At 33.6% G+C, this 16173-nt stretch overlaps 1 protein-coding gene across 8 annotated transcripts in view; it reads left to right on the forward strand.

The window, feature by feature from the left end:
- The first annotated feature begins 2071 nt into the window (after positions 1-2071).
- LOC101724467 (disintegrin and metalloproteinase domain-containing protein 5) overlaps positions 2072-16173 on the forward strand; it is a 118938-nt gene continuing 104836 nt past the window's right edge. For 6 of the 8 annotated variants that reach the window (XR_002386393.2, XR_015453489.1, XM_013076036.3 and 3 more), the window contains exons 1-9: positions 2072-2273; positions 3014-3093; positions 5171-5226; positions 7343-7421; positions 7691-7767; positions 8618-8795; positions 9727-9792; positions 15633-15704; positions 15885-16051. Coding sequence is in view for 6 of the 8 variants with exons in the window: in XM_013076036.3 (XP_012931490.1) it covers positions 2219-2273; positions 3014-3093; positions 5171-5226; positions 7343-7421; positions 7691-7767; positions 8618-8795; positions 9727-9792; positions 15633-15704; positions 15885-16051 (830 nt within the window). In the remaining 2 variants the exon portion in view is untranslated. The remainder of the gene's footprint in view (positions 2274-3013; positions 3094-5170; positions 5227-7342; positions 7422-7690; positions 7768-8617; positions 8796-9726; positions 9793-15632; positions 15705-15884; positions 16052-16173) is intronic. The other 2 variants (XM_021236891.2, XM_087217353.1) reach the window with 2 other exon arrangements.

Consider the following 16173-nt stretch of genomic DNA (forward strand, 5'->3'; position numbering starts at 1 on the left):
AATGAATAGACACTTCCCAGTTGAAGAAATACAAATGGCTAATAATACATGAAAAACTGTTCAATATTGATGACCATTAGAGAAATGCAAATTAAAACTATACCAAGATTCTATCTCACTCCAGAAAGAATAGCTATCATCACTAAATCAACCAATAATAAATGCTGGCAAAGCTGTGGGGAGAAAGGAACACTTTTCCATTGTTGATGGGAGTATAAACGGATACAACCACTATGAAAATACGTACGGAGATTCCATTTGACTCAGATCTTTTTCTTCTAAGTATCTTTCCAAAAAATTTAAAAACATCATACTACAGTGCTGTATGCATACCCACATTTATAGTGGCACAATTCATAATAGCCAAATCTTGGGCAACAAGATGCTTATCAACAGAAGAACAGGTAAATAAAATATTGTATTTATACACAAGTAAGTAGTACTCTGCTGTAAAGAAGGATAAATTTGAGTCATTTGTAGGAAAATGGATGCACCTTGAGACCATAATGTTAAGTGGAGTAAATCAGACAAACAACTTAAATATTGCATGGTTTCTCCTATATGAAAAAATATATAGATAAAGGGCAAAATAAGACATGAAAAAAAGTATTGTAATCCAGCATGGACAATGTATCTAAATATGTATCTGGATTTAATACCATTGTCCTATGTGATTTATATATTTTTTAGCCTATTAGTAAAAATCTGTATATATAATTAACTTTCTAAGATAAATGAATGAATGTGATGTGGGTAAAATAAAAGGTTGGTGAAGGGAATATGAAAAGAAAAAGAAAAGAACTGAGATGTGTTATGTACATGTACCAATTCCCTGCAATGAATATAATCATTATGTTCTGGAAACTTGCCCTGATAAAAATTTAAAATTTTTTTGTCTGTTTGATTTACCAATAGTCATAAAAGGTATGCTTATATCTCCAATTCTGATGATACTTCTGTCAACTTTTAAAAAATATTTTCTATATTTTTGTCAATTTTGTTGATATTTTTGTAACCCTAGTAATAAAATACAAGCTTAAACTTTTTCAAATTGAGAAAAAATATTATTTTGTTATCTCTGTTCTCCATTCCTCTCATCATGGTATTATTGTCTGGAAATCTGATTTGAGGTTATTTTATCATTTCAGTTATAAATCTACAAAAAAATTCCTCATTATGCCTTTAAGTATTTCCTCCTATTTTTCTTTTTCTCTCTTCTGAAAAGCTGTTATGTATCTAGATATTGATAACCATATTTCTTTTTCTTAACTCTTAATTTTATTTTTATATCTCTATTCTATTTTCCCTTGTCCCTTCCTGGGATATTTGTTAACATGATACTCATAACTACTAATTCATTAAGCAACCCTATCTATTCTGTTTATTCTCTCCTCTGAATTTTTTTCTTGGTCCCTGGTTCATTTTGAAGATGCTTTGCTATTGCTATTCTGCTAATAACTCCCCGTAGTTGTTGGCATAATGGTAAAATCATTTCAAAATGAACTTATGAACACACTTTCTGCATTATTTTTACAGCAAAATTATACAAAATGTGTGAGTGCAGCTTTATTTTAATGTACTTATGACGTGGGCTAGGATTTGCAAGGAAGGAGCACATATGACCTTCAAGAAATAAAACTGTTTCTGCTTCTAGTAAAGGCAGAATTAAAAAAGTCTCAATTAAAGTAAAAATGAGGGACTGCAGGATTAGAGTGTAGCAATAGTAGCTTGGGATATTGCAGAAGATTTTTGTAAGTCTGTATTTGAGCAGATGTTATTTTATTATGTTATTTTTCCAACCATGAAATTGAAAGTCACACCTTTTACGATATTTTTTGTTGTTGTTGCAAACATGCATTTTGCCTGGTCCTAGCTCAATCTTGCTTGTAGAGTACGTGAATGTGATGGGAGGAAACATGGTTATGATCAGTAATTTGAACATTTACATATTTGTTTATTTTCTAGAAATTAATTCCCAAAACAGAAGTCTTAGTAAAAGATACACACACTCACCTCCCCCCCCCCCCAACCCTCGAATTCTCACCAGGCATCACGGTAACCTGAGAAGCTCAAGGGAGCATTGTGTCTTCCATAACGATGGTCCAGTGTTGCCTGTTCAGACAGGCAGCACCCAGACCTTCCTCTGCACGCACTGGCCACGCCCTCATCCTTCTCAACGTTCAACTGCTGTTCTCAGCGGCTCCAGGACAGCGGAGCCATGTTCCTCCTTGTAGTGCTTCTCACTGGAGTTGGGGGGCTGTACGCAGGCCATAGTAAGTCCAGACTTGGTTCCTTCGCATAGTCTAGGCGTTGGGGCTGTCCTTGTTTTCCCAGGGGGCGTGTCCCTTCCCACTCCAGCCCAGGGCGCAGACTTTCCCCTGGGCCCATGCTCACACTTGCTGCTTTTAGTCCCTTCCTCCGCCAGAAAGACAAAGAGGCACCTCTGTCAGAGCATCTTTGCACTTCTCCAGGGAGTTTTCTTATCTGTAAAAGGACAAATATGAAACCTACATTCACCCCTCCCGCATATAAAATTCTGCCACCCTAGGAATAATTGCATCACCACAAATAAGCTATTTATCAACGATTTCCTGGTTTGGCAACTGCTATCCTTTCCTTGCTCTACTGAAAATTGTATATCTAATATTCTATATTCTTTCCCGAAAATGATCTTGCTTTCCTGATGAATATGTGTTTTCACACTTCTTTGTCTTTGACAGCACTGTTATTTGGTACTTGATGTTAACTTTATTGAGCTGTTGAACTGCTGATTTTGTGTGTGTGTGTGTGTGTGTGTGTAAGAGAGAGAGAGAGAGAGAGAGAGAGAGAGAGAGACAGAGAGAGAATACAAACAGATATTGATAAGAGTTCAGAAATTTGTAGATAAGAATGGCTAAAAAGACAGTATAAAGGAAGGATGTGTAGTTTATTTTAAAATAGCTGCTAACCTAGAGAGACAAGTGCATAAGTAGACCACACTTACCAAAATAATATCACTTATTTCTATTTTTAGATCCTCATAAAACCTTTGTGCAGACCACAGTTCCTGAAAAGATTTCATCAGTAGATACAAGAAGAGATCCAGAAAATAATGTAATTGGGGAATTTTTTTATACCTTAGATTCTGTTAAATTAGTTACTTTCTCATTGGTGAGACAAAATACCCAACACTCATAAATTAGGTTTCAGCCCACCATTGACTGGTTCCAAATGCATGGCAGGCAGCATGGCAGAGGGGAATGGCAGGGGAGTAACAGTCCATGGGAGGGTAGACAGGAGGCAGTGTGCAGTGAGCCTTCCTTTTCTTTTTATTCCATTCAGGCTATGAGCCCATTGGTTGGTGCCACCCACACTCAGGGTGGCCCTTCCCATCATCCACACCCAGAACTATGCTAAACCAGCCAGTCACCTAATCCAGTTGTCACACACTTATAATCCAGTGTCACACACCCATGATACAGCCACATCCCAAAAGCCTCACCAAGAGTGAATGAGGCTTTGGGGGAACATCTTGGTATAACCCATAACAGATCGGCACAATATTTAAGGGAATGGTGAAAAGCTAGGATTCTCTCAAGGCAGGTTTAGGGTGAGGCAATAAGGTGAGTCATGCTGTTTGTCTTTGGCATGGTAATCTGGTAGGGAAAATCTGAGCCAAAGACAACCATGAAACATCAGGCCAGCTTCTCCCCCTAAATGAGAGTAGTGGTGAGTAGCAGGCAGACATGTCTTTTTTTTTTTTTTTTGTATTCTTTTATTGGTACATTGTAGGTATACAACACAATTACATTTCTCATTGGGAATTGTACCTTTATATAATGCATCTTGGTTCTTATTTTTTCCCCATTCCTAGCCCTCCCTTCACGCCCTCCACCTTTCCCTATTTACAAAGACTTTACTTCCATTTTTTCCATTTCTCATCATTTTTCCTTTCCCTTCTTTCCTTTCCCCTGCCCCTCCCACTACCCCTACCCCTTTGGACCTTTTCTTCCTATTTTACATTATCGATTATTCATTCTAATCATTGGTACATTTTAGGTATACAATATAATGACATTCATCATTGGAAATTTGCACCTTTACATAGTCTCTCTTGGTTCTTGTTTTTCACCCTTGCCCAGCCCTCCCTTCAACCCCTCCAGCCCTCCCTATTTACAAAAATTTTGTTCCTATTTTTCCATTTTCACATATTAATCCCATTCTCTTCTATCCTTTCCCCTAGCCCTCCCACTTCCTTCCCCTTTGCCCCTTTTCTTCCTATTTCACATTACCTATTATACATTTAGTCCTTATTTACACTTTCAGTTTCTCACACCAGAGAAACTATTTGGTATTTACACATGTGTGTCCTATTTGTTTCACTTAAGAGTATTGCCTCAATGTGCATCCACTTAGCTATAAATGTCTCTAATTTCTCATTTTTTATGGCTGCGTCGTACTCCATTTTATAAAAAACCACATTTTCTTTATCCAGTCTCCAGTTGATGGGCATTTGGGCTATTTCCAAGTTTTAGCTATCACAAACTGTGCTGCAATGAACATGGGTGCACATATATCACTGTGGTATGATTCTTTTAATTCTTTGGGGAAGATCCCCAGGAGTGGAATAGCAGGGTCAAATGGGATTTCCAGTCCTAGTTCTTTGAGGTATCTCCATACTGATTTCCACAGTGCTTGCACCAGTCTACACTCCCACCAGCAGTGGAGCAGGGTTCCTCTTTCCCCACAGCCCAGCCAGCATTTGTTATTGGTTGATTTCATGATAGCAGCCATTGTTTCTGGAGTGAAGTGGAATCTCAGCGTTGTTTTCATTTGCATCTCTCGAATGACCAGTGATGTTGAACATTTTTTCATGTATTTATTTGCTATTTCTACTTCTTTGTGTGAGAAATGTCTGTTCATTTCAGATGCCCATTTTTGGATTGGGTCTTTAAATTTGAGAGGTCTGATCTTTTGAAGTTCTTTATAGATTCGCAGGCAGACATGTCTTATACCTAGTTCGCAGCTTAGAATTTTGAAGCTTCAAATATCCACATAGGAAAGGACACTGATACAGTTGCTTACATATTATTATTAATTTTGTCAATCTTTTAAAGCATAAGTTAAAGCAAATACATAATTTAGTGTATATTATTTATGTTATTGGATTTCTGGGATACTTTTGTTCCAGGTTACTTATATCATCACAGTAAAAGGAAAACCGTATTTTGTCCATCTTAAAAAACAGTAAGTATTTTAAAAAGTATTTTGCTTTTAAAAGTTTCAATTCTTTGGTTTCTTGATTTTTAAAATTGTTATAATTAGCATAATTTCAATTTAAATACATTGATAGCTATTTTATAGTGGTTATTAGGGAAAGTCTTAGGCATAAAAAGAGAATAAAACAAACAGAATGGAGAAACAAATATTCAGATCCATTAATAGAGAAATGGAATTTTATTATAATATGATAAGTATGTAAGAAATATTCTTTGGAAGTTTGGGAAGGCTTTTGGAAAAAGAAAAGAGATGATTATGTATTGAGGGAAGGTACATAGCTAGCTATGTACAGGAAAAAGTAGGGCAGGAAGCCATATTATTTAGAGAGAAAATCATTTGCAATACAAGGAGATGTGAGACAGAGTGGCTCTTTGGACATATAAAATTCAATCTTGAATCACTAAATGATATATTTTTTTGAAGGATAGAGGGGAAAGATTCTGGAAAAGTAGGTGGGGACCAGGCTGTATAAAATGTATAATGACACAGGAAGGATATTGGGAGCCCAAAATGGTTTTAATCATGTACTTATCATGTCAAGTTGGGTCTTCCAGGCTTCTATTTAGGAATCAAGAGCAGAAGTAGGGTGACTAAGTACATGACTGTAATAGTTTAGGTGAGTAATGATGGGGCCTCATTGTTACAGCACTGGAAAGGAAAGCTCCTCAGGCCTCAAGGTGGATTTGGTAGATTGACTGGGAAACAGGAAGGAACCACAGATGATTTGGTTGTTGCTCAAGAAAAAGGATTAGGTTATGGTGCAATTAAATCAGGGATGTGAACAAGGGAGATATTTGTGTGAGGAATGAGTGGGTATGGATTTTGGTGCCTATATGATATCCAAATAAGCTTTTTACACTGGATGGGTGAATATAGGAATTTGAATTTCTGTGGAATTTCAATAGGGATATAGATTTAACAGTAAGCAGTAGCGTGGTCACAGTATTATTACTATTTTCACGAGAGTGCACACATAGAGTGTTTATAAATAGGTTAGTAGCTGAAGTTTAAACCTGGGGAAAGACTAACATTTCTGGGATAGGTAGAACATTAAGTGCAGCCAACCTGAAAGATAAAGCTAGAGAGATCACAGAGCTCAGAAGAATAGCAGAAAAGTCAAGTGTAATATAAATTAAGTGATTGGACTGGGCATTCACAGTTTTTAAATAGAAGCTAGAAGCCCATTACAGTAATGATTTAAAAAACATCCTTCAAATCTGACATACTAGTGATTATAGATACTCTCCAGAGAAGTTTTGGGATGAATAAGATTTGAGAAAGTGGAGTATGTATATGTAGACTACTCTGGATAAAAATCACTTGAGAACTGAAAAAAATAAAGAGCATAGAAATGGTAAGACTTGACATGATTGGGGGTAGTTATTTAGGATGGTCAGGATTTGAATGCAACTTTTTAAATAGTGTTAATGTAAAAAGCTAGTAGAGAGAGAGCGTTTCTAATTGTAGGAGAGAAAGTGCATATCTTTAGTTCATGGAATAGGATAGGCTCTGTAGCACAGGTGTAAATATTGGCTTTAAATAAAAAGTAATTATCTGGGAAAAGAAGTGAGGGTGGGCACATGATCTGAAAACCAGTCATGTGGATAGATGATGGGGATGGTGTCAAGGTTTTGAATAATTACTGAAGGGACTGAGAGGAGATTTTGATCAAGATTATTCAAGGAAGTCAGGACTGAGCTAAGCTTAGTAGATATGAATTTGTAGTGAGACCAAGCAAACCTTTTAAAATTTAGTCCTAACCCTGCATTTTAATTTTGAGATTCAAATATAACATCTGAAATCAATGAATGATGAAGACAAATATTTGAAAGCTCTAAAATTGGCACTTTGAGATAACTAGTTATTTGAATTGTTCACTGATCTGCATTTTAGTCTGATGTGTCACTATATTAATTTGCCACCCTCAGTATGTAGTTTATGTGACAGGGAAACATTTGGACAATAGGCCATTTCAAGTAGTTGATCCTACTTGAAATTCCTTAGTACATAGAGAATGTGTACATGAAAAGTAATTTTTTTCTACTTTTTTTCATTTGAGCATGTTTTTGTGATTTTTGCCTAGATCATTTTTATCTTCAGCTTCTGTTGTTTATTCATATGACAAAGACGGCACCCAACATTCTCAGCCTTTGTTACCTCAGGTAAGTATTAGGTATTTGTCTTACAGATTTGTTATTGTATATTTAAAAATAGGAATAGTCTACGTGTACAAGAATATTCTTTTACACATCCAGCGAAATTGAATATATTGTGCTGTTGTTTATTTCTGCCTGACACAAATTCATCCAATAATTGACAACCATATTAAAATATTAAGATAGCTAAAGAAATAAATGTAAATCACATATCTGGGGTATGCACTTCAAAAATAAGTCATCCATTTGCTTATGTTTGTGTGTTCTTTTTGCAGATGGATTGCAGTTATAGTGGATACATCACAGGCTTCCCACATTCTGTTGTGACATTAATGACTTGTTCAGGACTCAGGTTGTATACTAACAATAATGTAATTTGCCTATGTGACATTCTGCTAGCCTATGGCCTATGAATTAATCCTTCAATTATCCATCCTAATTTTATTACCACCTTTCTATTTCAGTTCCATAAGGATTCAATCAGTATTTGTAATAAAATAGAATTGGTCACCCCGGCAGTCTCTTCCTGATAAGAGGCTACTTGTTGATCCTGACAGGATCTGCTCTCTAAGCGTTGAGAAGTCTTGGATGTAGGGAGTATAGATTGGTCTCTCTATGCTTCTTTACTTTTCCAAAATTTTGTTTTTGCCCTAATATTAACTTCCTAGAATTATTTATAGTTCTAGAAACCCTGAACCTATAGACATTTTGGCTGTCATGTTTAGGCGTGTAGTACTTCAGTTAGTCCACATAAACAAAAGATATAGAACAATAGGTATCAGAGGAGAGTTAGGTTTATAGATACTTGTGGAGTAAAAATTCATCACTTTATTTTACATGAACCTTAGGTAACAAATATAAGGGTCCTAAAACTAAAGAAGAGAGTGCCTACATATGCTACAGACACGTCCAGAAAGGGACCAACGTGTGTTGACCATAGTTCAACTTGTGTAAGAACACAAACCTATGCCATTATTGTGCATTCTTTAATATAATATTAAAAAAGATTTGTAATAAAAAACAACACATGTCTTGTGGTATAGTGGTCTATTTCTGGCATAAAACTTCCAAGAACAAAGAGATAAAGTTGAAAAAATGAAAGTGACTTTGAATCTTACAGAAAAATTCTGGCCAAAATTTCTCATAAAAATTAGATTATAGCTTTGGAAAATTAATTCAAACTTTCTTTAATTTACATTCAGAGGAGTAATGCGAATCGAAAACATCTCTTATGGAATTGAACCATTGGAGGCTGTATCAGGGTTTATGCACATGATCTATGAAGAAAACAATGATGACACTCACGTTTCTCTCTTTGGAGAAAATGATACTTTTACTTGGCTTAATAATACAGAAAATCAAGTGAGAAGCAGTCTACATGTAAGTGTTAACTCTACTTGCTTTGTATAGTTTTGTTAAATAAAAAATGTTTCCACATCCAGGTTTGATTGCTGACTCGGTAATCTTAACATTACTGTTTTCATGAGCCTACATGGCTTTAAATGGCTGGTAAGGGAATTTATGTTTATTGTTATGCTTGCCATTAGACACAAGCTTACCAAAATCTTAGGTGATGAATTAATCTTAGAAATACATATAGGACTAAGTACATTAAAGCTTTTTCACAGGTGGACTTTTAGATAATGAATATAATATATTATTTTTCTTCAATTACTGAGATAATTCAGATCAAAATATTAAATGCTTGTTTCATGAAAGTTCAAAAATGTATAATTTCAGTGTCTTACCTAAGGTACATGTAAAATAAAATGATGACTTTTTTCTCCACAAATACCTGTAAACTGTCATAAATAACATATCTTTCTCTTGTGAACTACCCCTGATTGCAAACTTTAGTTTTGTTTTTCTAAACTATATTGTTTGCTAAAATTAGATTCCTTATAATTGGGAATAGTAAATCTGTAATACTAATACAAATATTGATATGATTATTAGTCATACTAATACATAAGTGATTAAGACTATAGACAAATATAAATATTAATACAATTAAATGATTAATCATACTAATATAGAGATGATTAGTAGGTAGATTATCACAAAGATAGGAAAAGGAATGTTTTTGTTACTAAACCTAAAATTTTATTTCAAGTATTACAACAATAAAAGATACCCGAGTTCCTTTATAGCTTGAAAAGTCTCTTTTTGAAATAGAATCCTCAGATTAGTACCTAAATTTTATATTTGAAAACAGCCCTATTATATACTCAGTAAGTTTGTCTCTGAATATAATTTCAGTAGAAGGTAAAGTTTTGTTAAAACCTCAGGGAGCATTTTGTATGTTTTTCAGAAAACTGAATTTACCAAGTTATTCCCTCGATACATTGAAATGTATATTGTTGTGGATAAAAATCTGGTATGTCTTATTCTTTTCATTATTATTTTAAATTTGCTTATTATTGGTCTTTAACTTGATTGTAATGATGCAATGGAAATCTACCATTTTTAATTTGCATTTCCAAATTATACATTATAAAAATTATGACTAAAAGAAATTTATTAATTCCTTTATGGATAAGATCTCTAGTTTCTTTTTGAAGATGAAGCATCTTAATTTCCTAAGTCTTCTATTTTTCTTTTGTCAAAGTGGCATCAGCCTCAGTGAGAGGATAGATTACAACCCCTTTAATCCTTCAAACCCTACTTAAAATAGTAATATTTAACTACGTCGCCCTAATTGGAAAGATAATCACTAAGACAGATATGCTACTATTTCCAAGTAAAGGGAGAAAACTCATTATCTTTTTTAAATTCTCAGTTCTAGATTAATGAAAGAAAAAGAAAAACAAATGAATAAAATTATTATAGTAAGAATTCATGACTATACTTCAAATCTCATATAGATTAAGGCTTTGAGTATAATTAGCATATGTGGTTAGGATTCTAATCCATGAGGCTACATTTGGCCCATGTTGTTTGATGGATGAAAGCAGTATTTATTTCTGGAAGAATGACACTTCAAGCATGATGCCTCATGTTTATTACAGATTAATATCAGCCATATATGACCCTATAATCCATAGAAAGTAAATCATCATTGAAGATGGTTAGCAAAAAAAAAAAAGATTTAGATCCAGAAAACAATCAGATACTAAACATTTAAAATAAAATAAAATCTGTTGCTTCCAGAAGAAGGGAATATGAGTCAGAGAAGCTGAGCTAAATGTTAACAGTAGTAGCAAAAATTGAAGTTGATGGTTCACTAAAGCATTGGGTGTATTTTAGTAGAGATAAATAGACCCACTATAAAACCAATGCACATCCTATGACTGTATTTTTATAAAATTGCAAAAATAATTAGGAGAAAGCAAGCAAAAATTTAAGCATAATCCTGAAAAAAAGTAATGAACAGGAAGAAATACATTATACATTTAGCACCTGTCTTGTAAATGTGAGACAAATTTAAAAGTTATGTTTGAGATGAGAGGCTTAAACTCATATATGTCAATAATGATATGAAATGGAGAGGGAATAAGTGGTGCAATCAAAACCTGAAGAAAAAGATTAAAAGCAGAGAAAAAGTCATACAGCATACACACGTGCATTCTGTTTACAACCGACATACTAAAATATACTATAGAAATAATGAACTCAAAAGAGTGAAAAAATACAGCATAAAAACACAAATTTTAAAACGGATGTAGTTAGACTACTTTCAGAGAAAGTAGACTGTCAGATAACTGTAAACTAAGCTATCCATTCCTGAAAAGCAAACCACTCCAAAATTCAGTGGCTTAAAACAAAAGCAATTTATGTATTTGTTTGGAGCACAGAGACCTTTTTACACTTTTATCAATCTCAAACATTTTTAGTCTAATTAATTGTCTCTTGTTGATAAAGCTATCTTAAAAATGCTATGCGTTTTTTTCCTGTATGAAATTACTGTTTAACCAATTTTCTTACTATGTTTTTTTAAAACTAGGATTTCAAAGCACATGTAGTTAATATTAATATCAATCTCATGGGCAAAGCTGAGGCCTTTCTTATCTTTTTACAGGATTAAGTACATATATTAGATGCACAAATCCCCAGAAAAATATTAAATTAACTGAAGAAATGGAAAAGTCCCATGATCCTTTCTATTGATGTTTGTAAAACCATATGATGTAGTTCAACCAGTGAGCAGAAGAGGCCACTCAAAAAGGAAAATTTAAATTTTGATTACATGTATAAGTCTCAAAAAGAATCAGTACTAGGGCCGGGGATTGGATTTAGCTCAATGGTTCTGCCACCTGCCTCGCAAGCACAAGGTCCCGACTTGGATCCCCGGTGCCAAAAAAAAAGAATCAATACTAATCTCTAAAAGTTGGGGAAGAGGATAGAGAGCAAATAGTATTTGGGAGGAGCCATAAGCCACTCTTCGGGATCTTGGGTCTGGTCTATTTCTAGATCTACATGCTGGATAAACATCTTCACATACTTTGTAGTGACCAGTTGAGCTATACACATTTTATAGCTTACAAAATAAATAATTTTAAAAAATAGGTTCAACTTAATTAATCAAATAATCCAAAATTTGAAATGTTCCAAAATTCAAAGCTTTGTGAACATGGACATAACTGTATACTTTTAACTTGTGTCCACTTTGTATGTTATTATTTTTCTTTCAAAGAGAAAATTACAATGAGATAATGATATAAATTTGATACTATTTAAAATTATAAATGGTTTCATAGATGTGGAGCAGTGAGAAATTTCATACCACATGTAGGAGTGAAACTTTTGGAAAAAGGATTAATTATCCCTCTTAAAATTGAAGATGTAAAGAAGTTAAGAATGGCACTTAAGAGCAGGATATCAATATGTTCATTGGAAAAGGACAGATTTTTTCCAAATATAAAAGTTTTGAAACCTATTTTATTATAAGACCACAGGAAATCAACTACAAATTGGCAAATGTCCACCTGCAGGAGTTTTCTTTCTTTACTATGAGAAATATTGTTGGTTTGACAGTAGTAAAGGAATAACAAACATGAAATATATATAAAATGAATGAAAATATACTTTTAACAGCAGCAATAAAAGCATAATCTTAGGGATGCTTAGAAGAAAAATGTAAATCCTGTATTTGGAAATCTTTATAACATTCCAGAAAGATACACAAACATAAACAATTAAAAAGTTTTTATGTTCTTGGGTAGAAAGGACCAACAATTTAAAGAAATGCATTCTCCCCAAGTTAATTTATAAATGTAATAAAAATATTAATTGTGATAAAATAAAAATTAAATGTAATAAAATAAAATATTAATTGTAATAAACTATTATTTTGGGTATGGAAAAGTTCACATGGGGAAGTGATGTCAGTAAGGTTGGAGGATGGGACGTCACCAACAACATTACTCCAGAAGATTTCACAATGACATAGCAATAAAATATTTTCATGAGAAGACCAGAATACAGTTAAAAAGTTACAGTATCCCAGATAAGAGCAATACCAAGATAAACCACAAAGAAACAAGTAAGTAGAACAATTTCATTTTATGTGCATCAGCCCTTCACCCAAGCTAGCATGGCTTAGAACCAAGAGAAACATAACTCCTTCTTTGTGGAGTGGTAGGAGCATTTGGTAAATGTTCAAGACTGATGGCCTTTCTTTGTTCCCTGAGGGGCTGGCTTCTGGCTCACCTCATGTAGAAGGTTGAAAGAGCTGACACAGTTGTGAGGGCTGGGGCAGTGAGGGGTATTGGCATCTTTTGCAGCCAGCACAAATCTGTGAGGAGTAGAGCAGGCATTGAACTGAAGTCTCTAATCCAAGGGGAAAGTAGGAATATAGCTTATGATACCATTGTACCTAGACTTTCACTGCAACTCTTGAGAGGCTATTTTCTGCACAACCTCACCAAGGGCACTGAAGAAACTAGTATGGTCCAGATGCCAAGCAGCTATGGTAAGTACAGCTCTGCAAGGTTCAAAGAAGGTGCAGCACTGTGGCCTCTTCTTTGGTAGCATGAAGGAAATAGTGGGGTATGGTTCTGCCATCTCCAGCCTTGTAGCACACCACTAAGCGTCTGAGTTTCTATTTTACCTCACAGACAGCACTAATAGAACTGGTCAGACATTTGAGGCAGAAAGAGATTTTTTTCTCCTGCAAGAAAGAAAAAACTAGATTCCTGGGAGCATTAAGACATGCAAATGGTCAACAGTATGTGACAAGATGCTCAAGATCATTAATCATCAGAAAATTGTAAATGCAAGTTATCTCACTTCATATCTGTTAAACTGGTAATTAACCAGAAGAAGAGAAAAAAATGTCAGTGTTGGTGAGAATCAGGACAAAGGAAATATCCATTGTACAATGGTGATTGTACAATGTACATTGTACAATATGGGGAGGCTCCTTAAAAAATTAAAAAAATTATCATATGAGGTAGCATTCACAATTCTCTATATGTACCCACATAATTGAAATCACAATCTCAAAATAATATATGCACTCTCGTGTTTATTGAAGCATTTTTTCACAGTATCCAAGATAAGGAAACAATTTAAGTATCCATCAACGGAAGAATAGACAAAGAAAATGTGGTATATACATGCAATGAAATATTATTCAGCTTCAACAAAGAAGGAAATCCTGTATCATGCGACAGTGGTGAACCCAGAGGACATTATGTTAGGTTAGATGATCCATGAATGGTTTGATTATGATGTTTCCAGGGACAGTAGGAGTTTAGGGAAACAGGGAATTGCTGCTGTTCAAAATTTCAGTTATACAGGATGAATAAATTCTAGAGATCAGCTCTACAATATAGTGCCTATTGCCAATAATGCAGTATGCTGCATTTAAATTTTCCTTGAGGATAAATCTCACATTAAATATTATTGGCAAAATGAAAAAATAGTTCACATAAAAACAACATGTAAGAGTAGATTAGCAAGTACTGAATAAAAATGAAATAAGGTGATATACCAGATTAAAACATTGTATAGATCATTTTAATTAATAGAGATAAACAGAATGACTCACATAAAATAAACAATTAAAAAATCTAGAAATGGATCTAAGGTTATTTAGCTTGATAAAAATGGTATATAAAAATTAGTGGGTGAAGCTGAGTGTGGTAATACCACCCTTTCATCCCACTATTCTGGAAAACTGAGGCAGGAGTATTACAATTTCAACTCCTGCCTGCGCATGGTGAGACCCTGTCTCAGAATAAACAAATTTTTAAAAAGGGCTGGGGATGCATTTCAGTTTGAAAGTCTTGGGTTCAGTTCCTAGTACTGACCACAAAATAAATTCAGCCTATCAATCAAGCAATCTAGATGATAAAGACAGATTTTTAATAATTATTAGTATTAGAAAAATTTGCTTAAAAAGATAAAATTTGATCTATAGTTCCAACCATATAAGTAGTAGTATTGGAAAAATGTATGTATTTAATGTTATCAATTCTTATCACTGCTCTGTTCTATAAATTTTGATATTTTCATTTTATTTTGTCTATTGTATTTTTAAAATTTCCTTTGATCCATGGATTACTAAGAAGTGTGTTGTTTAGTTTCAAAGTGTTTGGATATATTTCCTATTATCTTTATTTCTTTTTGTTTTGTTTTATTGTCATTAGGTAAAACAGTCTGTATGATTTAAATTCTTTTAAATTTGTTGAGGTAAATTTTAGGGGCAAAGATATGATCCACTTTGGTATATGTTGCTTAAAAATAAGTGAGTTCAGCTTTTGTATAGGAAAAGGTTAGGTAAGTGCTGATAATGTAGATTTGTGGTATTGCTGAAGTTTTTCTCGATTCTTGGTAATTTTTTCTACAGTGTTCTAGAAGTTGTTGAGAGAAGTGTTTAAGTTTCCAAATACATTTGTGAATATTTTTATCTTGCCTTGGTTTTATTATTATTGTACAGAAACCAAACATTGTGGTTTTTCACTGGGTATCCTCAGCTCTTGAGAAGGTAGATTGGTGCATGAACAGCTGTTTAAGTTGGTGTCACTATGGGGATATAATCACTAGAGCATCTTCACACCATCTGACTCTCAATCTCAAATGCATTAAACTTTTTAAAAGTAGCGTTACTGAATACTTTTCTTAAGTCAGTATTTATAAACCATTTTTAAATTTTCTGCATTTCTATTAGAATATAATCTTATGGCTACTTTTGAGTCCAGCAATTGTATGTGTAAAGAAATGTGACATATTCATTACATCCACTTGTTTTTAATAATAATTTATCTTTTTCAGTTTGATTACATGGGGTCTGATGTAAAGACTGTAACAGAGAAGGTTATTCAGCTCATTGGCTTTGTTAACACTGTAAGTTTTAAAAATCATTTTACTGATATAGATTGTAAAAATACAGAATTTATGAACTGATGTGTGTAGTATTTTGCTGAGCTCTTGAAGACTCTGTAATCAAAATACTATGTTAAATATATTTTATGAAATTTAATTTTCAAATTTATTTAAAATTTCTCATTTATTTTTTCCCTTTAGATGCTGACCCAGTTAAAACTGACTGTTGTAATATCTGCCATTGAACTCTGGTCAAATACAAACAAATTTGCTACTACAGGACATCCAGATGATGTTTTATTTAGGTTTTTAGAATGGAAACATCAACATGTTGATCCTAAACCACATCATATTTCATACTTATTAGTGTAAGTGTAATATTCTGCTTCTTATAATATTAAAGGAATAACCTAAAATAACTTAGTATGTTAATTATGAAAAATAAGCATTTACTTTGCATACATTGCATTCTACAAATTTACAGATAACA

Source organism: Heterocephalus glaber, unplaced genomic scaffold (genome assembly GCF_053883595.1).
Source record: "Heterocephalus glaber isolate CG9 unplaced genomic scaffold, H.glaber_assembly_v1.0 deba00001461, whole genome shotgun sequence".
Lineage (NCBI taxonomy): Eukaryota > Metazoa > Chordata > Mammalia > Rodentia > Bathyergidae > Heterocephalus > Heterocephalus glaber.